Raw genomic sequence first — 25,738 nt, 5'->3', positions numbered from 1 at the left:
GTGCTGTGGTTTTCAGTACAATTATTAGAAATATCCGCAGTTAAATTCTATAGGTTACAGAAGAAAACAGCACCACGCCAATATTCACTAACAGAGATCGCAAAGAATGAGCAAATGAAAAGCAAGGTGCCAAATACTTTCATAAAATCCACTTGAAAAAACAATATCAAATTTCTTGTATTAAGAAATTGATTTTTAAATGATCTTACAAAATTTCTCTTGGACTAGTTATATATTGTTGTTGTTGCTACCTCCAGACACAACCCTGCAAACAGTTTTAAATTGTGATTAAAATGCCAAACAACTGTAAGATTTTATCAGCCAGTAATACCATTTAGTGTGTTGGAAAGATAATATGGAATGTCATCAGAAGCATTATGCAAACAAAACAAGCTATTTTAGCTCCACTAAAATTCAAAATACAAGCAAGTAAAGGAAATGACAAAAACAATTGATACTTATTAGCATAACTTTACAAACAGTGGAGGATTAAGGAGAGGGAGCAAAAAAAGAACTCAAAGCAATATAAAATGCATGTCTGAGAGACTCTCTAAAAACAGAAAGAAATGAACCAAACATTTCACTCTGTTCACCTGTGACAAAAAAAAAGACTGTTTTGATGGTCATGGAACCTAAAACAAGTGAAAAATTTTGTTTATCTCCCTTTCTGTGTTTGTATTTTATCTTCTAGATAAGCCTTCCTTGCAGCCAAGTTAAAAAGTTTTATGATTGTTCTTTGAGCCTTTTTAAGTTGGTTTGGGTTTTTTTCTTGGCTTTCAGACAAAGCTTTGTATTCTGCCCTGTCTCTACCTCAGCTCATTTATCTTCTGTGACTTCAGAGGAATCTGCACACCAGAGCCTGCCTTGCTTTGTTTCTGCACTGCAGTTTAGCCTTTTGATTCCTCCTGCTTGCCTCAGTAATACTGGATTTGCTAATGTTTGCCTTTAATTCCAACAGCAATCAACCAATGGAATGATTTTCATTTGCAGGAAGTCAACATTTTCTTGCCCACCTGTATTTGTGATGTTCGATGTAATGTTCAAAGTAGCTGTAACTGCAGCACTTAAGTAAGTTCAAGATAAAAGTTGTGCATTTCCTTTACTTGTGTATAGATGAAGCTATGGGAATATCAGCAAAGCTTCAAGCTCATGTTCTCCAACTCTGCTATGGAGGGGAAAGGTTAATGAACACTTCTCTCATGTCTCTCTTCTCCATCCCGTCCCAATAGAATTTTCTTCACATTTGAACTACACATCAGAAGAGAGCAGATGCCAAGAACTAAAAGATTACTTATTAATTTACCATTACAAGCCCTAATTCTACAGCCTCAGTGTGCACAAACTGTGTAAGACCCTGGGAGTTTCGCATCTCAAGAACTGCATTAAATGTCAAATTTTCTTATAAAAATGAATTCAACAACAACTTTGGCTTGGAATTCCATACTCACAGTTTCACACCTTGACATGGGTATTCTGATTTATGTTTTACTTAATACTAATATAAGAGTAACAGAATAACATGTTGCTCCAAATTCCCCCTGAAACTAGGCCAGAAACCCATGAATATAATTCTGTGATAAAGAGCAGAAGCCAGTCCAGTGATTACCATTCTCTTTAGGCAATTGTCAGAACATGACATGACTCTGTAGCAGTAACCTTGTCTTCATTTGGTTGCTGGAAGACAGGTTTTAATTAGCCCATCTTTCATTATTGCTGGGGAACTTTCTGTGGCCATTTGCTCTTCCCTTGCAGAGAAGCATATCAGTGCTTCAGCTCTTGTACACCTTCATGTCTGGTACTCACCTCTGCCCACCTCATCCCTTTACACCACTCTACCTCAGGCATGGTTTGCAGTTTCACCCACTTCCAGAGGGCTCATGGAGAACTCAGCTTAGGATCACACCCAGCTCTCTGGTTGTTGCCTTCAGCAAATTATTCTCAGTTCTAAAGCATTTCATTTATGAAACACTTTCTTAAAAACTAATGTGAAGTGGAAATCTTTTGTTTAAAGGCAGCAAGCCAGAAGTGCACCTCTGTGATGCAGTTTACGACAAAACTGGTGAAGGACAGAACCTCAGCCAGCGCAGAACAGCTCCCACTGGGACCAGTGGAGCCACATTAATTTGTCCCCACTCACCAGTTCATTCTTAGTTTTTCAACCCAATACACAAGATTTAATCTTTGGATTCATTGTCTTGTCTATAAATTAAATGTTTCCTTTTATAGGGAATCTTATATATTGACAAAGCACATAACAATAATTCAAACTCTAGAAAGAGGAGCTACTACTTTCCAGAAAAAACTTTATATGTTTAGCAAACGTAGTCAGCCAAAATAAGTGGTCCATTTTAAAATGAATTTCATCTGTCAAAGGGAGTTGGGGAATTGATTTTTCTACTGAGTTCTAGATCCTTTTGTAAGAAAGATTATTTATACACACATTAGTTCACTTCAAACCTGCTAATCTGGCTTTTCATCATTATATAATCCCACAGCTTTTAAAAGTTATGCACCTAGAGTCTGGACTCCTCATGTATAAGAAATTGCCTGTATAGTCTTTGTCCAACACCCTCCCTGTTTTCAAAAATGACAGAAGTCACCCTGCCACTAACAATAATAGTTCCCTAATATCTCAAATTGCAAGTTGTAGTCTATGAAAAATGAAACTTTCTGTGAACAGAACAGGACCAATGATAAGCATGGAAATGTCATGGAGAAATACACAGCCATACACAATTTCAGTTCAATTTCAGCATTTCCCACACTGCCACTTTATCCCCCTGGAGTTAAACCTCAAAAGTGCAAACTCTGCTGCCAGTCTGAAACCAAAGCCCCAGCCAAAACCATCTCTTGGCCACCTTTCAGCAAGGGCAACAAAAGATCTGAAGTACATCTCATGGCCTCTGTGCAAGAGGTTTGCATGTGCATTTCACACAGTAGAGCTTAAAAATGCATTCCAGAGTCCTATTTATTTTTTTACCATAATGTCAGACCAGAGGAAAATTTGTGCTTCCTTTCATCAGAGTCCATAATGTCAGACCAGAGGAAAATTTGTGCTTCCTTTCATCAGTACAAAACCCAGGATGTTTGTGGTGAACTCTAAACCTAACTGGTGACATTTTGATGCCTCAAGAAACTGGATTTTATATGCCTAAGAATTAAAGAAGCAAATTATTTAAAACTCTCTGGACTTCACTTTTTGCAAAATCTATTTAACACACTTTTTATGACATTGGAGTATTTTGCAAAATATTCCCTAGCTGATGTAGAAGGAGATGACTTTGTGAGGCCATCGGACACAGAGAAAGCTGCGCTTCATGAAAGGATTAAGACGACTGTCTTGGCAAACACACTGTGTGAAACTCCCTGTAGAAAGGGCCAGGGACGGACACACCAGGAAGTGATGGAAGAGACTATCAGTTCTAGAAAATGGTACTAATTGGCATAGACTGCGGCTCAGCCAAGGCCGTGTTAAATTCCTGAACTTAAAGAGAAAGAACAAAGACTTAACCGAATTATGAACAGTGTTTTCTTAAATAAAAGAACAAAAAAAATGGGGGGGTACATGGTAGAGAGGGACATAGAGTAGGGGATGCAGGAAGTGCCTTGTGAGAACCCTCGCCGATGGGGAAAGCAAGAGGGTGATGTGGATGGGAAATTAGGGCAAAAATGGGACTGTGTCCCCCAGCCATGTGACAGATCCCATGGGAAATGCCCCATGGCCTCTCCCTTTATTTCAACGAAGTTACAGGACTCCTCTGTCTCCTTTTCGGACACAAACCTCCCGCGCTGTGAATTTTCCCATACGTTCCTTAGTCCGCGGTCGCAAGTCGGCCTTCCTCACGCTGTCAGCACCACCCTGGCGCCGCAGGGCCCGCCCTCAGTGACAGCGGGAAGCCGAAAGTTTGGGAGGTCACCTTCAGGTGACAACAGAAACACACTTTGTGCTGTGTGAGGAGGCGAGGCTGCCGCTGAGCTGCGGCGCTGGGGGCGGCCCGGCCCCGAGCCTGCCCCGCAGCGCTGCCAACGGCGGGGGCCGCGCTTGTCCTGCGCTAAGCACGGACGGACGGACAGACGGACGCGCCGGAGGAAGGGAGGAGCGGCCGGACCCCCCCGGGAGTCGGGAGCGGCTGCGGGCTCGGGCGGAGGCGCGGAGCGGAGCGGGCGCTGAGGGCACTGCGGGTAGGCCGCAAACCCCGGCCGGGGCTGCTGGGCTGGCCACGCCGCGCACCCGAGAAACGCTTATCCACCACCAGATATAATATACATTATAATATACGTGTGTGTGTGTGTGTGTGTGTGTGTACGTGTACGTATGTATGAGTTTAAAACAGAATGCTTTTTTCCCATTCTCCCCCCTCCCTCCCCCAACACCTAGCCAAATGCAGAGAGTTAAAAGAAACACAAATACGGTTATTTTTTGTTTATTTGAATACATCTGGCTTTCACCGCGTAACTTACTCGTCTTTTCCCCGGCTTTAAGGGGGTGCAGCAGCTGCTGTTTGATTTTATAAACAAAGCACGGTGTTTGTTTTCTTTAAGTGGCAGTGTGGCAGTACAGTCCATGTGAGCTCATTTTCCAGGTGTGATCTGCTACTGAAATCTGGTTCTACTGTGTGATTGTACCAGTAAACTGCCTTCGTGCCTTCAACTTCAGAAATGCGAATTTTAGAATTTAGCCTATCTATGACAACTAATTAGCATTCAGGTGATCTCAAAGGCCTTTGAGAAGTCCAGAGCTGTGTGTGCGTAGCACAGAGGACACAATAGGTGACAGTCCTGTCAGAGGGGACTTTGAGCTTGTGCCTTTTAGAGTAATTTAATGAGACAAACTGGATTTCATAGCAGGGATGATTTCCGAGGATTTAATTCATACAGTGTTTCAGTCGCTGCTGCTGCACCTGGAGCAGGTGTAGCTGTCCAGCCCCAGCTCCTGCCCTGGTGCCACTGGAGACCTGCCTCCGTGTCAGCAGCCAGCCTCACTGGTGCAGTGCAATTACCACTCAGATGCTTGTGTGCGTGTCACTCTGCTCACCAAGCACTGTGCATTTTTCCTGAACAATAATTAGCAGAAATGAAGAAATTTGCCATGCAGGGTCATAAAGTATAATGGGGAACTTCAAAAACATAAGAAATGCCATCCAGCCCAGTGATCTGGCACAGGCAGGTCTTGCTCCGTGTTCTGGAAATCCTGCCTTATGCCGTGGGTGCTATATATAATTAGTTTGCATCTGAGTGTTCTGCAGCAGTACTGCTAGGGGTTTCATTAACTTGCTGTCTTGTAAAACCAGCTTTATAAAAGCTGATTTTCGTGATTGGAGAGGTTTTCTTTACCACTTAAATTTATCTTCCGTTTGAGTGTGAGCTCAGTGTCTGAAATTTGCCTTAGGATATGCTAAGTGTGTTTTGCTAGTTGAAAGAAAATTACAGAGATGTTGATAGACAAAAAAAATCGCTCTGAATGGCTTCTCAACAGGAACTCTTGAAGTTTTAGCAAGAGTTTGTTTTGACAGATAAGTTGGTGCTTTCACTAAATCAACAGTTTGTTTGCTTAAAAATAGGCTCTCAGAGTTGCAGTTCTGTGTGAATCCTCCTTTTCTGTAAATCAATATATTATGCATTATGGATGACTGACTCTTACATGCAAACAGAAGGAAGACTAAACTATGTCTAAACATAGTTTAGACAAGTCTTCTGTAGAAGAAGAAAAAGCTTATTTATTAGTGTGATATGGGCACAAAGAATAGGGAGGGAGTTGAGTGTCAGATGTTGAGTGATCACTAGGATTACTGGAGCAGTAATTATAAAGATCATACTGCAGGAAATACAAGATACAGGAGATGATCGTATTCTCTTGAGTTGTGGAAATGCTGCAAAACTGCAGGGAGTGGTGTTGTGTGAGGCCACTGAGATCCTGCACTACCCAGCAAACACTGGGTACGAGGTGCTGACCAGTCTGGTCCTTTTTTACTTATTTTCTGCATGGTTCTGGGTTAGTGGAGTATCACTGGCCTTGTCACCAGATGAAACTGCTGCAGAGCTCTTTGTCTAAGTATCATCAAGTGTTTTATGAGCAGTTAGAATATAATTAATGCCTTTTGTACAAAATGGGATTATTTCATTATTTTACCTAATACAGAAAAATAACATTAAGGACGTTATGTTGTCCTTGTCTTTTCATGTTTGCTGTTTAAGGACATCAGAAAATCTGAAATAACCCTAGAATATTTAGTAAATGCACAGATAGGGATGTTAAAAATATGGGCTTTTACTGGTGATGTGCAGGAGTAGTGGTTTCTGCATTCCATGTTGCTGAGTTGCTGTATTCCTTGTTGCTGTTCAGGCAATGAGCGGCCTGTAAGGGTGATTATTTTGCAGCATGATTAAGAATGTTCATAACATATAATTTTCTTAAGAATACTAAGAAAAATATTTAGGATATTATTGTGAGAGTATCTCTGTGGATAATTTATTAGTTGGACTCTGGGACCAGACACTCTTGTGCCCCACTGCAGAATCCTAGTTATAATCTTGCAGCAACTCACAGACTTAAAAAGCATGTATTTTGGAACTGGAATTCACAGGCACTGTTTTGTGGGTATTGAGAATATAATCTTTGTAACCTTGTGCTAAGCAATAATTCTGCTCAAATTTTCAGAGTACAAAATTGTTGAAGGCAATGCTGTGTTCATTATTAACTGGAGGTTCAATATTTGCATGTATTTCAGACTGCGTGAGTCCTGTGCTCAATTTATAATTTATATTTGTTGTGCTTTGTCAGCGTGTGCTTTTTGTGGTAAATTTTCTTCTTTAGACCCTTTAAACAGCCAATTCCCTGTAGCAATGGAGCAGAAAGAGTTGGGATTGGAAACTGAAAACAGAGAAGTAGTTTAATTCAGAAGAAAAAACTCATTCCAAGTAAATGGAGCCATAAGTCACATTTAGGTTGATTTTAGAGATGTAGCTGATAGAGAGGTTTTGTTGTCTCTTCTGTGGAAGGGAATACAACCTGAAATAAAGTAATGGCAACAGTGAAGTGTGCTGTGATTTGAAGTATTATAATCTCAGGAGAGGAGGAGACACTTCTGCTGAGGCTGCTTTCTCTGGTTGCCGCCAGGGTGCTTGGAATTTGGGCCACAGGCAGTTCTCTGCGAGGTGACTTGTTCACAGAGGACTTTTTGTTTTGCTGGGAAAATTGCTGCCTGGACAGAGAGGAAGAATAGTGAGTATCCCCAAAGTGAGCAGGCCTGTTTCAGGCAAAACCTCCTGTGCATTGTTAAAGGCAGAATTTGCTGCGTTTTGAGCCATCTTCTGTGTTACACATGAAAAAGCCCAGATGATTTTTATAGGCTTGGATGAGTTGCTGCTGTGGTGAATCCTGCAGTGAGGAGGGGAGCAGATCTTGGGATTTCTCTGAAGCTGCAATGGGACTTGTGTTCTCTGACTAAAAGTCTGGTGTGGGGATTGGAAGGGGCAGCTTCATGGTTCTGATACAAAGAATTTGGTAGGAAATTATGTTTCCTGTCATGGCTTTCAGTGAAAGTTAAATAAATGGGGTCCACCTGAATCACTGGAATTTAATAGTAATAATAATTGAAAAATGAAACAAATTGAATAATTGAAAAATTACTCACCATGTGGCCCTGAAAAAGCTGTTTTGGAAGGTTACAGCATCATATTGGGCTGTGTGTAATATAGATGCACTCCTTGTAAAATCCTTTGTGGCTGGAGTGAGTAACTTCTTGATGAGTAAATAAAATACTGCCCCAGATTATACATTTTCCATTTCTCTTCACCGAGGTACATATGTTCATTATTAAAGGGAAGGTGGTGATATACAGGTAAATACTTGTCACTGTTGTGGAGGATTGCTTTTGGTGACAGCAAATGCTGGGAACTTACTGACTGGAATAACTTCTCTATAGCAGCAGAGAATTATTATTATTAACAGCATGAGAAACTCTCATAACCAATCATATCTGTAAGGGATATTTGTGTACTGTGGCTTGCTATGCTTTGGGTCAGCTACTAAATGTAGTTTTATTTCCTGACTTTCCTGATCTGTGTCACAACTCTAATACCCTTAGTGTCACTTGGTGTAACTCAGCTGGTCCCATTGCATCTGCATGAATTTATATGAGGGTGGTGATGTGGCCCAGTGAAAGAATGGAATCAGGCAGCTTTGAACTTGTTCAAATCTAAATTTCATCTAAATTAATCTAGATTCACCCTCACAGGAGGAGATAATGCTTTAATCCTGTGCTTGGATTTGGTTTATTTCTGCTTTTTGTGGAAATGTTCCCTCAAGAGTGAGTGACTCATAGCGTGCACGTATCAGTGTCTTGTTCTCCAGTTTACTAATTTAACAGCTCATGAATCAGACTGTGCTGCTCAGCACTTCATTCTGCTGGTGATAATTAATCAGATATGGCTCTAATTACTGACTTTCAGCAGAACTTAACTGTGGTCATCTGTAACGTCATCTCTTATTGACATATTGCAGGAATATGGGCACCAGGGAAAGAACTTGCAGGAACTGTCCAATGAAAATCACAGTGCTTTGTCCATCATTAAACCTTTTTATATAGCTTGAGTGTGGCCACCCCATCTGAAGGTGACTGTCCTTTTCTGCATTGCCACACGATGCCCCTGTTGTTGGAAGCTTCCCAAGCTGCAGAATGGCATTTCTAGGAATGCACTGCTTGCCCAGGGCTGCTGGAACACAGGCCCAGAGCAGGGCACACAGACTCTGTCTTTAAACTTTCCCCAGTGTTTGATTTCTCAAGGGAGCTGAGCTGAAAAATCTGTTAACTCTCTTTTTTTCTGTTACTTTGAGTGATGTTCTAATGATTTGAAACCCCTCAGGTAATTAATACCAGCTGAGATAGCAACGGAATCAGAAAGTTTTGTTTCAAATACTAAAAGTTGTCCTAGACCTGTTGAATAGGTGTAGGGTGCACCATATTTGGAGATAGTAAAAATAGAAACACTGATTTTAAAAAAAGGGTGTTTGTGAGTTTATAGATGTATATAATACCTTGTGAGATGCTTTTTTGTGAAGTTTTTATTTACTATTGGTACTACGGTTTTGGTTTGTTGTGGGTGTTTTTTTCTGCTTTCTTTTTTTGGTTTTGTTTGGTTTGGGTTTTTGTGGTGTTGGTGGTTTGATTTTTGAGTTTCCATTGTCAGTACTGTCAAGTTATCACTAAAAGTCACAGGTTGAAGTCTTTCCCTGGAGTTTCCAGGGTATAAATGAGTAAGAGCTGCAAGTAAGCTGTCCAACACCTTTGTTTCAGGTGAGAAATAGAATAGTCTGTAGAATTAAAAGCAAAGCAAAGGAAATAATTCAGTTGAGATGGCAAACAAAGGAACATCTATGGCAATATAAACTGCACTTGATCAGAACAGGAGGGAGCACAGGAGAGTGTGGGCCAGCAATGAGAGCTCCGTTTCAGGGCAGAAACACCTTCCCCCATCCAATGGAGATACCTTTACAGAATTGTTGATACCAAACAAAATAACATTTTTTTGTTTTTGCTGACTAAAGAAGCTGTACATTTTGCATACAGTTTTCATGTGTGAGTTTTTGTGTCTGCACAGGAACAGTAAACCAGAGGAGAGAGCAGGGTGCAGTGAAAGGAGCTTCCTCCAGCTGCTCCCATCACAGTCCATAAAACTGTTGGTGTCTTTCAGTGGCTCTAGAGCCAGCAAGTCTTTTCTCCCCAGTATGTCTCCCCCAGTATGATGGAAGGTATGAGAAATGAGGAAAGTAGAATAAAAACATTATAAAACAATTGTAATCAGTACTAGATCCTGGAGGTACAGATAGCACTTAATGCTTCAAAGGATTTTCTCAGTAAAAATGTTCAAATGTCAAAGGTTCAGAAAGTCACAAATGACAATATAAACACTTGTTGCTTGGTGCTGTTCCATGGTACAGTCCCTGTCTGGGTTGTAAATCCTCCATAAATGAACTGATCATATTGACAGCTATAAACCATCAACTTGACATGGATTTAACCATTATTATTAAATTTTTCTAAGTCAGAGAAAGAGGGGGAAAAATGGGACTGTAAGAACTGGGAACAGTAAGAGGTGGGCTCTGAGCTACAGCTACATTGCAGAAGGAGAATGAGATTTGGCTGATCAGACCAAACCCACACAATCTGTGCTGGGTTTGGTCTGTTACCCCAAGACTGGGTTCTGAAGTTTGGGATGCAGGTGTGTCCTGCAGGAAGTCTGTTCTGTTTGATGGGGAGGTCTGGAGGCCAAGGAAGGGAGGAGAGTGGCATTTGTATGATACACAGGTATGAGCAATGTAGAGATTTCAAATTCTAGGAAAATACTTGGAATTTGCAGATATGGGTGTGGGACACAACTGTTTTTATCATGCCAGTTGTATTCTGGATTAGTTTTTAAAAGAGTTGTGTATGTAAATAGCTCCAAGCCCAGTGGATTTAAACTGATTTTTGCTACATTTTTAGTAGATGACTGACAGTTTAACCAAATTATATCAGGGTTGTTTGTAAACACCCCTGCAAGGCTCCTCACAGCAAATCTCCCTACGCATTCCTCCTGTTCACAGCTTTTTAATGCCCTGGGGATTTCCTGACACAGCTGTGCTTCCTCTTCCCTGCTGCTCCCTGTTGTTGGTGCACTGTCCATTGCTCTGCAGCCCAGCAGAGGAACCACAGGCCAGTGCTGATAATCTGGCTGGAAGGTTTGCCAGCTGGCTGACCCCACTGCTGCCTGCCCAGTTTATAGGAAGTCACACCTTAGGATGGGGTGTTGCATGTGAGGTTTTGTCACGTGTTGCAAAGGTTCATTGGAAGAAGTTATTTAAAAAAAAAAAATTTGCTTTTGTAGCAGGTCTGCAGGTTCCAACGTTATCAATGGTCATGAAGACAAAACAAAACCTTTCTCTCTAATACAAGTTAAAAATGAAGTAAAAAATTTTGTCAGATTTTAGTAATAGGAATGTAAATTTCTAGAACTTTGTTGCAGCCATGTCTGTGTGTGGGGAAGCAGAATGTGTTGGTGTTCTCCTAGTTAATATTCAGGAACAGCTGTGTTCCTAAGCAGGCAGGGGCTGAATGCTGGGACAGGACTGATCTCTGGACACTGCACTGGTGCTCCAGGAACACCCAGTCCTGGAAACAGCTCCTTTGAGTTCATGAGCCAAGGGCAGACTCCTCTTTCTCAAGTTTGTCTTTTGTTTTAATTTTTTTCTTCAGGGAGGAGCTGTAATGTTTTGCTGTCAGGATGAGGAGCAGGATCCCTGTCATCCTCCTGGCCTGTGGCTCCTTTAACCCCACCACCAACATGCACATGCGTTTGTTTGAGCTGGCCAGAGACCACCTGCACCAGACAGGTCAGTGAGGCCTGGGAAAAGCAAGAAAGAATTTTAATACTCACTTAGATCAGCTCTTATTTTACAGCTGGGTTGATTTTAATATTTTTTACTGATATTAATGTAAAGCTTTCCTGGGATATTTAATATAGAAAGTCTGGTATTACCTCAGTGTATAAGCAAGTATAATGAGTGCTCATGCAAAGAGAGTAAAAGTTTTATCAGCAGTTTGAGAATCCTGCTCATGGCACTGGCAGAAGCTTGTGAAATAATATGGTTCATAATTTTGAAACTTAGGAAAACCTTCTATTTTCCAATTCCATGCTTTTCTGATACAATGTGTTTCAATATGAAGAAGAGTTCCAGGTAGCAGTTTTGACAGCCAGGGGAAATTGGAGAAAAGATGAAACGTTAATTATTCATTATCTGTCTTCACTAAGAGGCACTTTATCTATCCTAAAAAAAAGATCAGAAAAGCGAGATGCCAGAGGCTAGAATGTTTTGGCAACAAAAGAGCAAGGTGGTAACATCAGGAATTTAAGAAATAATCAGAAATGCCACTGGAAAGCCTTGAACTCTAAGCTTGAGCAGCTCCTTAGTTGCTCAGGGATTTATTTTTTATTTTTTTCATCTGCAGATAAAATATGCAGTTATGTCTCTGGAAGTGGTTGGGAGGGAATCATTATTTGTTAGAATCTGTCAAAGAAAATCCTAGGGAGGTGGTTCAATAGGAACCTAAACAGCAAATAATAGTAAAAGGAATTTGCCTGTCAAATTGAGCAGGGGGAGAGAACCTGGGAACCCACTGATACCAGTAAAAGCAGCAGCTGCATACTCAGAATACCCTGTGAGGAAACTTTGACTGTCATGGGGAGGAATTACAGAGCTGGCTCTGAGAGCAGCCTCTACAACTCTCTGTTTTCCTAGAACTAAAATTATTTTGTTGCTCCTGCAGGACTAGAAATAAAAAAAAATAAAAAGCTATTTTAATTTACTTTTTTCACTGTAGTTTTATAACTGATTCTGAGGCCCAGGTATGCAAAGAGTAGAAAGGTAATATGAGACCAACTGGTAATTCTGTTTAAGTCATAAGTTGTAGTCCAGTAACATTTCTCTTTGTCTTTAAAGAAGGACTGAACTGGGATATTAATTATTATTCTGTCTAAATCAATTTAATGTCTGGTCTGCCCCAGGGTCAGGTTAGAGAGACTCCACCCCTTACTCAGGGTAGTTTGCTTAAAATCTAGTAATAATCATATTAAAAGCGAAATTTTGAAAAGTTGAAATGAAAATTGTGCATTATATTACACCTGATGTCAATGTCTAGTTCTGGGTAGAATGTAACTTGCCTTTTGGCTTCTCATTTTAATTTGTGAAGCCTTACAGGTGCAAGGACTTTCTGCATTGGATAATCCTTCTTTGGTGTCGGGGTTGCCTACAGCGTTGTCTGCACTTTCTGAAAGCTTAACACAGCATGGCAGCAAAGTCAGAGCCCTCTGTTTGCCTGCAGAAGCTTTACCCATCCTGAGCAGAGGTGGCTGCATCTGCAGCACTCCAAGAACAGCTGTACATGTTTGTACTGTGTGGATGGGTGTATGTTTTTGGATGTGTGGGTACTCAAACCCCATCTGTGGCCCCTCCCCAACAGGGAACGCAGTTTCTCAAGCTGAAGGGTTTGGCAGCCTGCTATAAAAATGACTGATTTTGGATGCCTCTTTTATAGCGGAACCATCCCTACCCAGGAAATTTATTGGTCATTTTCTCATGGCTTCAGCCCTGTTTTCACTTCTGGGGTTAGCAGGGAAGGAGAGGAGAAATTGGAGTTTATTTGCTGAGAAGCGACTGGAGGGCAGGGGTTGTCTGATTTGAGGCAGCAGTGATTCCCTTTCTGAGAGAACAGTGCATCTTGGAGTTGATGTCCACACTGGATGCCAGAAACGAGTGAGGAATTCTTTAATTAGTCTGAGGGACGTGTTTCCTAGGCTTGGGAATGGCTTCATCCCCCTGCTGCTTTAGTAGTGGTGTTCCCTCACAAATCAGGCTGAAATGATGAGTCGGGCCATGGCTTGGCTGGAGTTCAGTCACCAACCCTGTAAGTGTTCAAAGGATGTGTGGATGTGGCACCTGGGGACATGTTCTTGTGCTGGGTTACTGGTTGGACTCAGTGATCTTAGAGGGCTTTTCCAACCTCAGCAGTTCCAGGATTCTGTGACTTCAGAGGCGGGTTTCACTGCCATGAATGATGTGACAATCCCTAATGTGCATCCTGACTGACGTCTCCAGTAATTCTGTCTGCCAGCTTTTTGTACATCACGTCAGTTTCTAGTGCTGCCTAATCTTATTTTTCATACATCCCTATTTTAAGTAAGACATTTTATTGGGTTTCTTTAAGTGCAGTTTCATTGCTACATGTCAAGTAATTCATCCTTTTTCAGTTAATATCAGCCAATAAATCTTGTCATGCTGCCTTTTAAATACAACACATAGCTGTGTGTGCCTGAATGACTCAAATCATTCTCTTTGTCTGGATTTTCTGTCTACTCATTTGAATATGGCACTTTACACATTCTCAGACAAAGCTAAAATTTTCCAATATTCAGTCCCTTGTTTTAAAATTGTTTTTTGAAACTTGCAGTGACTGTGGCAGATGGCTTTAGAGTCTATGAATACCTAATACCAAGCACTTTTACTTCTCTGTGACTGTATTCCTCATTTGACCATAAAGACCATAGAAATAGTACTAGAATCAATCTATCTGAGATATTTTTAGTCTTGTTTCCCAACTGTTGCCAGTGGAGGATACTTACATCCCCAGGTTTCCCAGTGAGACCAAAAGCGATACAGGTCAAAGGAGGAAGGTGTGAAAAACAAGATGTTTTATCTGTGACAAGATAAATGCCAGGGGAAGGTGAAGGATAATGAGTTGTTATCTTATGAAAACTGGGGAAAATGGGACACCATTGCTGGGTTGCCATCGCAGTCTGGCTTGCTGTGACCTCAAGTCCGGTCCAGCTGGGGAAAACGTGGCAAAAACAGAGGGATGGGAATGATGGACTTGCCCAAAGATAAAGAACTTTAATAGCAATATAACAAACGTAGAAACCTCATCATCTGAGGGGCAAGATCCAGAGACAGGGGGGCATGGGGAACATGACAAGATAGAGGGGTATTCTGAGGGTGAGGGTCCAATCACCAACGCAAGCTCAGAACACGACCTTGAACGTGACAGGTTCTGAACTAGCTGAGAACAAGAGCCAGAAACATGACCTAATCTAGAACAGTTCCATCAACATCCCATTAACATACAGACTCCCATGAGCACACTCTTCTTGCCATGACCTGACCAGGTATCTCCCTTTCAGTATCCCACTTCCCATGGTCTCAGGTTGATGCCTCCTGTATATGCTACTGAGGCTAAACCACTGCTCATCCCAGCTGGCTGCATGCCTAGTTTCTGTCAAATGCATTCCTGTTCACTGGGTGGGGTAACATCAGGAAGCTGCAGAGCTTCTCTTGGGGGATTTTCCCTGGACACTGAGAGGAAAATGAGTAGTGAGCAAGAGTTAAATGTATGGAAGTGTTTCATTTATTTGCTTTTCTGTAGTGGTTATTTACTTCTGTTATTTACTTCTGGCATAATTTCTCTCCAGTGTAAGTGAATTCCAGACTTACTACCAGAAGAAATTAATCTTTAGAAGCCCCACCAAAATACACAAACAATTCTGTATGAAATTGGCATTTGATAAATTTGCTTTAGTATTAATAAGCTAATTAAGCATTATGATTTGTGTTAGTGTTGGTGGCAATTTACAGTGACACCTTGATAACAGAAAACTAAATAATAATTTTCCTTAATAATCTCCTTTAACATGTTTGAGGGACAGTCTTTTGTTTCATTCCTTTTGTTATATTTATTTTTTTAAGCACTAGCTAGTTCTCCTAAACAGTTCTTAGATAATGTAAGTTCATAGCAAGAGGAACTTTTTTGCTGCTTTTGTTAGGTGTATTTTGAAATACAAAGCTACTTGAGGGCCTGGAGAACTTTTACACATATTTAGGACAAGCAATAATAACAAACTACGTGATGAAAACAAATAGAATTCCGGAGAAATAGAATTTGAAGATAATTCTGGACCGAGGAAGGTATGAAACAACCTGTAATAATTTATGGGAAAGAAAAGAGAATTGCAATGGACGTTAATAAAAGCCCAGGGTGACAGAATTTAATGATTTCCTCTTCACATGCCTGTGAAAACTGAGGGGTATATTTGAACAGGTGAACTTTTAAATTACTGAATGGGAAACAAGTTACTTCGAGCCAGTAATAAAATTATTTCCTATATTTTGACAGCTAAAGCTTGTGTTTCTGTGTGGAAGACTCTCGTGCATCCTGTTTGCATAGTGCTGGATTACTCCATTGTGAATCTTCTCAAGCCATTCCTGTGTTTGACTCTCTGAAATGTTACCAACTTTGTTTTTACTCTTCCAGTTGGTTTCATTTCTGCTTGGGAACAAGCTGATATGGCAGCAGAAGCTCTTATCTCATCCCGTTTATGCAGCTCTAGGGCAGATTAGAGACTGAAATCTTTCCATCTCACAAGGATGTGGCAGACCCATATGCTTGGTTAGCATGAGCTCACAGAAATATTATTTTTTCATTTAATATATTAATGTAAGTTATAAGGGAAGAACTTATATCCATAGAAATGTAAAGAAACTGAAACATGGCAAAAAAAATCATCATGTAGGAAAAACCTTTTAATAAGGTTAACGTAGTAGTGAATTCAAACTGCAGTTTCCTTTCCTTTAAACACGAAATGAATTTAAACTGTAATTTCTTTCCCTTGAAATGACAACTTGTTATAGACCTGTATTATACCAGAGTATGAGAGAATAATTGTTGTTCATAAATCAAGTGGAATTATTTCCAATTTCAAATCAAGAGATGGACTTAATTATATACACGTCTTTGCATGATTCTGGAAAATTTTATCTTGCTCATTTTGCCTGTAATGAGAATATTTTAAAACAGAGGATGATTTGAACTGACATCTTAAGAGGATGTAAATCTCATTGAATCTTACTGCTGGTTTTTTAAGTCCGATTCGATGAAGTTATTTTGAAAATTTTATTACATCAAAATAAATGTGACATTGCTAGAATGACATTTTCGTGTTGGAATATAAAATTGTCATGTACCAGTATCAGAAATGTCAAGGGTGTTGTTTTCCATACAAAGCAATAAAGGTAGCATGCTGCATTGAAGTTTCTTTGTTAAAATAATTGAATTAGAAAAAAAAGAGGATTTTTTTCTTTCTTCAGTATCATATTTATCATAGTTATTTAAACTGCATGTGCTACATTAGAAATAATTTTGTTCGTTTCTGTTCAGTTGAAACACTCTTCCTCTCCTCTCAATTTCTCGAGGCTTGCAGCTTGTGTTGGTGCTTTATTTTTGTTTCCTGGTTTGGGGCCAGAACTGCGAAATCTAACCAGTCTGTTGTGTTAATGATTATGTTGTGTTACAGGGGTAGAAAACCAGGGGCATATTGTCAAATGTATTTAACATGGTCAGCCAGATAGAAAGGCGTTTTGTGGCTGCTGAGCTGATGTGTGGAGCACAGTACTCCAAGTTTCGTTTTAGACTCCATTAGCCCCATCTTTGTGCTTGAATCTTCTGATTTTTCTGAATCACATCTATCAGAACTGCAGTAATATGCTGTAATTCATGCTTTAACACAAAGAAAAGCATAATGATTCTGATAAATAACAATGATCAGATATCTAAGAAAAAAGAAGTGGTCAGTGAAGTCATTCTTTGCTCTGGCTATATCAAAGCTGTACTAACAGGACTATGAAACTTAATTCTATCTAACAATTTTGATAGTTTGCAACATCAATTATGACTGTGCCTACATGGTTTCAAATTGTCTGTTTACTCAGCTTTCCTTTTTGGGTCATTTATTAGGATAAACATGATAGTAATTGTGAGCAGTTCACAGAGGAACAAAACATTTGCATTTTAATTTTGTAATTGCTGGGAACGGATTAATAACAAAACCCGAATCAAGTTGTTCATAGCATCTCAAAACTTTGACTTTAACCATGGAAGTTACCCTTTGAAGAGGTTGGACTAGGTCAGCTCCCAAGTCCCTATCCACCCTAATTTTTCAAGATTCTGTGAAGAGGACTTAATTTTCATTTTCTTCTTTTGTTTTTTCCCAAAGGAAGATACCAGGTGATTGAAGGCATAATGTCTCCTGTCAGTGATAGCTATGGGAAGAAAGGCTTGGTGTCAGCAAGGCACCGGGTGGCAATGGCCAAACTGGCCCTGGAGACGTCTGACTGGATCCGGGTGGATCCCTGGGAGAGCGAGCAGGACACATGGACAGAGACAGTGAAAGTATTAAGGTGATTACATTATCTTCTTCCTGTCTTTATGAAATTCCTGACTGCCAAAAATCTGCCAGGCTGCCATGTCAATGCACAGAACTTGGCTCCTCTAAAACACCCAGGCAAATCAGGACTCCCCACCAGAAATCTTTCATTTGCTTTGCCCAGACTTGTACAATAACTATGGTACTGCCCTCGTCTCCTTCAAGTAGTTGGATGCATGTGGACAGCTGTGGCAATGGGAGTTTAAAGTTTAGTCTCTCCCTGACTGTGGCAGTGAGGTTTGGAGGATCATATGTTTAGTCTCTGCCTCCACCTGTCTTCCCACCTTTTCTCCTTGGCAGTTATGATAATTCCAGATTCTTCCCTGTCTATCCTCCAAAATCCTGCCCCTGCAGCTTGTCTGTCATAATTTGCTACACCCATTTATCTAGAAGATTCGCTGTCAATTATGATATTTCCCTTCTGTCATTGGTATGTACCTTTCCATTTTATGTTTGCATTTGTCCCCCCAGACTCCTCCTATCTAGCCCTTTTTTCATTAGACGGTCTCCTCCTGGGAATCCACCCCCCTTCATAAAAGCCGCTGTTTTTCTTTGTTTCCTGCTCTTTGCCGCTGCTCCCTCTTCGAGGCGCGCGGCTTCTGCGCTCCGCCCGCACCCGTGCGTGCTGCGGCCAGCCTCGGCGCTGTGCTCCCGCCGGGGAAGAGTAACACGGCACTGCCCCGGCACCGCTCCTGCGCGGGAAAGAATAAAGGCAGCTTGGAGAAGCGAGCAAAGAGTCCTTCCTTTTTCCTTTGCTCCAGTCCTTAGACGTGGCTCCACGTTTATCAGCCGCTCCCGGCGGGCCGGGACCGCAGCCAGTGGCAGAACTGCGATCCTGCCTGCCGGCAGCACTGGCGGGGTGCGGCCACTCCTGGCGCGCGTGCTGACAGCAAAAGGAGGTCGGGGTGCGCAGGCGACCAACGCCACCGTGCCCCCCGGGACCAGGACACAACGTCAGAAAGCCTCTGCAAAATGATGGCCACTGCTGGGTTCTGCAGGAAAAGTTCTTGCCTCTCATATTACTACCTTTCTTGGGTGTAAGTCTCTAAGCAAGTGATAGAGAGCTTGTGATAGAAAGTAAGAGAGCTCACAGATGATGCTGTTCTTCAGGAGCATCTCTGTACCATGTTAGCTATGGTAGCAGCGTTATGCCTCCAGGTTTATCTGTTCACACATCCTGGTACAGTTTTCTTATTAACTCTAATGGTAAATTAAGCCCAAGCCCATAACTGCTGATGTTTTCTTCAAAATCTTGGAGTTTGCTTTGGTTTTGTGCTGGGAGGAGAAATTAAACAAGTTGTCCAAAACTTAATGCAAGGACATGCATTGAAACATGTCCTTTCCATGTGGTAATAAATGCATATGGGGCAGGGAGTGAAAACACAAACTTCTTGTGCTAACTGCATGTTGGAAAAGGTGCTACACAAGTTTAATGGTAATAGATACCATTAAAATGGAAGGCTTCGTGGAAGTCTACAGCAAATGTGCTGTAAGAGCTATCACTGACTCTTCATTTTTATCCCCATTTTCTAGGTGACTTTCTAAGTGGAAACAGGTGTTCAAGGCTCTAAATTGTGCCCTCCAACAGCTGTCGCAGAAGCTCTTGTGGCTCTTTGTGAAAGCAGTTACTTTACAAAAGCATCCATAAGAATTCACTACAAACTTACAAGACAAAGTAGAGCCTTTTAGATCTGCTTTTATATGCTTCCTTGAAGGAATACAAACATCCAGTTGCTCCTTTTGCCCTTTCCCTCTAAGTAGCAAAGGAGGATCAGGGTGGGAGGTTTTCTGTCTTTGCAGAAAACTGTATTCTTTCTCTAATCATAACTGTATGTCCCCATTTGAAAAGTCACCAAATGCTGTCTTACAGTATAGCCTGGGTATGGGGCTTTTGTTGAACTTCAGTTCAGTCAAACCATTTTCCTCCAGAGAAGCAGTCTCAGATCTTACAGATCAGGTGATCCTACTTTGGTCTTGCACAGCTCCAACTGAAGTGAGTCCTGCTTGCAAGGCTGGGTTTGTAAATTATAAATCCACTTCAGAGTTCTTCAGGATAAGAAATCCAGTAAGTAAAACCTATATGTATAATTTTCTGCTCAGGCAATGTGGTATGAACAGCCAAACTTCCCATCTGCCTAGAAAGTGAACCTCTAGTTAGATCAAGAAATCCACAAAATGTTAAAATGGCTGCTTGTTAAGGAGAGAGATTAGCTTAAATCTTGTTTTGTCCACAAATGTTGATGTGTATTAATGAGCTCTAACCAGTGCCATAATCCAGTGCTGAACCTTGTCCCTTGAATGGGGAAGCAGCATTCTGGTGAAATGCAGGTGTTTGTGCTTTACACTGTATTTTAAGTGTCACAGGTGAAAAAAATATTTTAAAAGAGCAGATCCTTACTAAGTATAAACAGGCAATGGCTTATTGTAGAGATGTTGTTCTTCACATGCATTCAGAGTTAATCTATAGGTTCTTCACTCCTCAAAAAACCAAGGACTATCTGCTGCCTTCACAATAAGCTCCCTCAGGTAGGAAACTTCAGTACCAAGAGAAAGAGATTTTCCTATTGCAAGGCAGGAATATCATTATTGTACCTAAATGTCTCTTCTTACCAGGTTTTTGGGTTGTTCACTTACCTGCAGTAGAACATTTAGTCCTGAAACAAATGAATGGCCTTTTCCTACAGTACTTGTTTTAACTGAGCACGATAAAAATGTCACATTTCATCAAAACCTGTGGATTTTGCAGAGGATCCCAAGTAGTTGTGACACAAAAGAATTTAAAGCAGCAAAGCTCAAATCCCATTTATGGCAGTGCTATTAAATGAGTATGGAAATCTTGGAGACTAGGCTTTTCTTAGAGAGGAGGAGGGAACATAATAGAGCTGTTTTCCACTTAGCTGTTGTTGATGAGTATTCCTAGACAAGGAAACAGTATTGTCAGTAGGGAAAGGACTGCATTCATTGCTCCTGTGGATTTGATTGGCATGCAGCTATACTACACAGTAATTAAAAATTGGCAAAGATCTGCATTACCCAACTTCTGTTGAGTTGTGCTTGTGATTTATCTCTATAGTTACTCAGAGCTTCATACACAGTTCAGAAAACGCTTGAGAAGCTGGGTTTGTCCTTTTTGCTGTGTCTAAAGTAATGCTCCACCTGCCCCAGCCCTTGAGCTGCTGAGCAGACCCGGTGCAGCTCAGATTTTGCAATGTTTGTAACGTTGATCCTGCAGGGAGCTCTTTGCCAAACGTTCTTGTTTTTGAATCCTAGCCCAAGAATGTCAGAGCACACACAGTCGGTGTGCTTGGCTATACATAGCAGCAGCCTGTTTACAGGAAGGCAGGGTTAAAATTAGGTGTGTGGGAAGGCACAGACCAAGCTCCTGGTACCCACTCCCTGCTGCCATATGTGCCTCACCTCTTGGCTGTGCAGTTTTTCTGGCCAGTGGCTGAGCACCAGAAATCACTGGAGGCTGCTTTGCAGGCTCCCTGGGTGTAGGTTCTTGACACGCATGCAGGTTATTCCTGTGGCTAAAGTGTTTACACAATTAGAGGAGTGTACTTTTAAATCACTAACCTCTGAATTCCTTCCTTACAGGAGACATTCCAAGGGTCAGCTGGGGCTTTGTACATGCGCTGGATTCAGACTGTTCCTTGAAACTCAGAACCTTTGTGTTGCTGCAGTTGGATAAGAGCTGATGGTCACTGTGGCTCTATACATGCTGTACAGAAATTGGACACAGTCTTGATGCTGTGTCTGCTTGTCCTGCCTGACCAGGAGCTTGCATCCTTAAAGCAATGTTGGCTTGTGCAAATGTGAGCAATGCTTAGGCCTGACTCAGGATGGTGCAAGGCAGGGACTGTTCTAAACAAGCAATGCTGTGCTGATTTGGAAGGAAAAGGCCATTGTCATGAGGCAGCAATACCATTATTGCAGGGGGGCACCAGGGATGAGGAGTGATAAAAGATAAAGTAGCAGAAACCTGGAAAAACATGGAAAGGGATCCTTGCCTGCCTTCCTGGATCTGGACTCAGTAAAATTAGAAGCTCAGCAGATGTCAAAAATCTTATGAGAATTTTAGTTTCTTGGAATTGTGATTCTTCTAATTAAAATAAACAGGAGAACAAGGTAAAAACTCAAGAAACATATTTTTCTGGAGAAGAGGAGGAGAGAGAACAAATATGTCTCCTCCACGAAACAGAGCACACACTGGAAAAACACTATCATGAGGGGTTGTATTTAGTCAAGAAATTACAGCTAGTGATTGAAGTGAGATTTAGTCCAGTTTCAGACAAAAAAACTCCTCGATGTTTTAAATGTAGTAGCTACCAAAATTGCCATAATGGTAGAATTTCAAAAAGAATTTACAAACCAGGATGCCATTAAGGAGATCACTTGTGAATTCCACAAAATGTAACTACATTGATGCTAATCGCATGGTGGTGTGAATGTGCAAATTCCTAAACAATGGTATTCCAATCCAAAGAGCATAACTGGAAGGGGAAAGTGCCAAGTAATCACTTTGTTGCATTCTGAGAATTACCTCACACAGGAGTCTTTATTTTAAATGCAGGCACCATTATAATGAAGCACTCAGAGCTTTCCAGTCCAAGAAGGAGTTCACGAGAAACAAACATCCCGTGGAAGGCTCTATGGGGGACTCTCTTTCTTGCCAGCAACCAGGTTTGTCCATGACTGTAAACATGATGCTGTGTTTAGCATTAAAAACTCTACAGCTTTACCAGATTAGCAGTGAGAAAATTGAACATAGTAGCTAGTGAGTTTTGAGGGTTGGAGCTGCGTGCCAAAACCAAGCCATGCCAAATGCCAACATAACTGCTGGGGCAGTTGTTCTGTAATAGCTCCCACACAGATAAGAGACCTTGGAGTTGTATTAATTCTTGATTTTATAAGTGGCTCTTTAGCTCTGTCAGAGATGTACATTGTGGCCCTGCTTGTTTTGTAAAGCACAGAATACATTAATAAAAAATACAGAAAATACAGGGACTGCTTAGAATTCTACTTCTAGTGTTAGACAAAGGACAAAGTGTATGCATAGCACAGTTGTGATGCTGCCATGTTGATGTTTGCTGGCCAGAAAAGCTCCTGTTGGCAGTGGAGGCATGGCTGAAAACAATGTCAGTTTTCAGTTCCCTATCTAATCATCTTCCCTAGCCCTATGGCTTGCCAGGATGCTGCTGGATTTCTGATACATTGCCTTTTTCCTCTAGTGTTGTAGCATCTCTTGGACATGAATAATACATTTCAGTTGTTCCTGGTTGTTGAGGAGTTGTATCTTTACAGTTGGTGGAGGAAAGAAGTCACACTTTTGACACATCATCAGTGGAATGTTTCTTACATTCTGAATCTCTCCTTTAAGGTGTTTGTAGAAGACTAGCAGATGTGCTAACCATCAAATGAGTATAAAGTGAAAGCAAGCCTCCATCTTTCCCCTTCATTTCACATGAAAACAAGGCTGTGAAACTATCTGGTCAATGTACAACGCTCCGATGGAATAATGATGAGTGCTAGGGAAGAAGTTTGAGGAAAGAGTTCTGTGCTGGGGTTAGGCAGGGAACAGCAAATAAGAAATAGAGACAATAAAGAGCAGCAGGGCAGGATGGTGTGGAGTAGCCAGGTTCAACCAAGTCTAATCTTTGTGCTAAAGTATTTCTCTTTATTTGCTTCTTCCACTTTTTGGATTGCTTGAGTAGAGTAAAAATTCTCCTTTAACTGTGTACAGATAATATTCAATATGCTTTGAATGATGATGAAGTAGGTGATAAAGTAGTTGTGACCAGACACACGAAGACCTAAACTGAATTTTTCTTGCAACTTTCTGAAAAAAAGCCTGGAGTAAAAGTAAATTATTAAAAAAATCTAAAGTGATGAGTTAAAACTGATTTTAAGTATAAACTTCCTAGAAGACTGAGAAAGGATAAGCCATCTGTTATTTCCTTTTGTCTTTCCAGTTCTACCAGAATTAAAGCTGCTCTGTGGAGCTGATTTTCTACAGACATTTAAGACACCCAATCTCTGGAAGGAAGAAGACATCAAAGAAATAGTGGGAAGGTTCGGTTTGGTCTGCATTAGCCGGGCTGGCTCTGATCCAACGCAGTTCATCCAGGAATCAGACCTTTTATCTAAATTCCAGCACAATATTTTTCTAGTGAGAGAGTGGATCCAGAACGAAATCAGTGCGACGCAGATCCGCTCTGCCCTGTGCCGAGGGCAGAGTGTGAAATATCTCATCCCAGACTCTGTCATTGCCTACATTGCACAGCACAACGTCTACACAGCGGAGAGCGAGCGCAGGAACGAGGGGCACCTGCTGCAGCCTCTCAGGCTGCAAAACACAGCAACAAACCCTCTGAGGGACTGATTTCTGCACTGTGTACCGTGTCAGACCAGGACCCTTGTCATGCGCATTTCTTGTGAAAGTTGTTTCTTGTTAACAATGAAGGGAAAATCCAAAATTTCTTGAAATCATATGGTGTTTTAAATCCATGAATCTGTGTGTGGTAGTGTTCAAGAAAATTGGGATGCTCACCTGTGTAGCTTAAAATACACAAAGAACAGCTTCATTGTAAAAATAAAAGCAAGGAGATCTTCACAATAAATATTTTTAGTATTTCAATAATTTCAGTAAATCAATAAATATGATTTAAGGGTCAAATATAGTACTTTCCTAATTTGTAATTCTGTAATCGTTACAGTTCTAAACCAGCAAAATACAATGAACTATAACTTGAGAGAGAGAGATATGTTTAAATATATATTACTTCTAAACTTTGACTTTATAAGTCCCTGAATAACTTTTTTTTATTTTTGGTGATTTGGCCAAGACATGGAAATCAATCTTTCTTTCTTTCTTTCAAGCACTTAAAAATGCATGTGCTACTTCTGTCACTTCTAAGTCCGGGTTCTCAAATGACAGGCAGTCCTCATCCTCACCATAAAGCAGTGTCTTGGTTTGAAAAGACAGGTGTCTGCTAAGGAAGGAAGGAGCCTCTCTTGGAATGGAAAATGTAAGCCCCGTCCCTCTGAATTATTATAATTTTTGAAATTAAGGGGCTCTCAGGCAAAGGTATGAGGATAGGACTAATAGTATGTATAAATAATAAATTCAAAAACAAAAAAAAAAAAAACCCAACCAAACAAAAAAACAACAAAACTAAACAAAAACAAAAACAAAACAAACAAAAAAGAAACCAACAAAACCAAACAAACAAACCTACAACTTAATAGGGAAATGAAAATAAAATGTAGTAGTATGAAAACACTGACCAAGTCAGAATCCGACCTGTCCCCTGTGGGCAGGGTGGTGGCACAGTCCCATCCCATGGGGGCTCAGCCCTCCTGCAGTGCCAGCTGTGCTTCTGCTGGAGCAGGGATCCTGCACAAGGCTGCAGTTTTCCTCTGCAGCTCCAGGGCTGCTGGAGATGGGCCTGCTCTTCCTCTGGGAATGCAGGGAGCAAAGGCTGCTGTGCTGTTCCAGGCTCAGATTGTATCCAGGGAGGAATGCTTGGCTCCTGCCCTGGGCACAGCATCTCCCCATGGGATGCTGGAATTGGATCAGCCCTGCAGGGACACTCAGTGGCCATGGACAGCAGAGATCTCCTGGAGGGAGGATTGGCTGTGGGAGAGATAAAGAAAACTGCCCACCTGGTTTTAACAGATGGTGATAGAATACACACTTCTGATTACATCTTGCAACCTAAGACAAGTGGGTTTCTTTTTTTCTCTGTTCCAGAGTCTTCTCAAGAGCAAGCAATTGCCAAAGCCCCAGAGCAGATGAAATATCCAGTAGGGGCTTCAGTTGTACCATATGCAAACATCTGAGAGGCTCAGTACTTGAGCTCTGATGTTAGTGGGGAAAATCCATGCTCCTCTCTGCTGGTTGCCTGTTATGCTGATTGAGTGTCTCTCATTTCTGACAGGAGTCACTTTC

General features: G+C 41.2%; 1 protein-coding gene across 1 annotated transcript; it reads left to right on the top strand.

Moving 5' to 3' along the window:
• Window positions 1–4,050: 4,050 nt before the first annotated feature.
• On the top strand, window positions 4,051–24,467 carry NMNAT3 (nicotinamide nucleotide adenylyltransferase 3). Its single transcript, XM_039727968.1, has 5 exons — window positions 4,051–4,182; window positions 11,235–11,371; window positions 17,578–17,761; window positions 22,361–22,470; window positions 23,760–24,467. Exons 2-5 carry the CDS (start codon window positions 11,263–11,265, stop codon window positions 24,167–24,169), a joined length of 813 nt encoding a protein of 270 aa, XP_039583902.1. The 5' UTR covers window positions 4,051–4,182; window positions 11,235–11,262; the 3' UTR covers window positions 24,170–24,467.
• Window positions 24,468–25,738: the final 1,271 nt, after the last annotated feature.

The sequence above is a fragment of the Passer montanus genome, unplaced genomic scaffold (assembly GCF_014805655.1).
Source record: "Passer montanus isolate IOZ18808 unplaced genomic scaffold, ASM1480565v1 scaffold63, whole genome shotgun sequence".
Taxonomy (NCBI): Eukaryota; Metazoa; Chordata; class Aves; order Passeriformes; family Passeridae; genus Passer; species Passer montanus.
This window is presented reverse-complemented; position numbering and strand designations above follow the sequence as displayed.

Bases quoted from the DNA above. Each gene is read 5' to 3' on its own strand.
- NMNAT3 (XM_039727968.1), top strand. From the start codon at position 11,263: ATGAGGAGCAGGATCCCTGTCATCCTCCTGGCCTGTGGCTCCTTTAAC. The intron at 17,762-22,360 runs GTGATTACATTA...TTTTAAATGCAG, and splicing joins GAGACAGTGAAAGTATTAAG to GCACCATTATAATGAAGCAC. The intron at 22,471-23,759 runs GTTTGTCCATGA...TTGTCTTTCCAG, and splicing joins TCTTTCTTGCCAGCAACCAG to TTCTACCAGAATTAAAGCTG.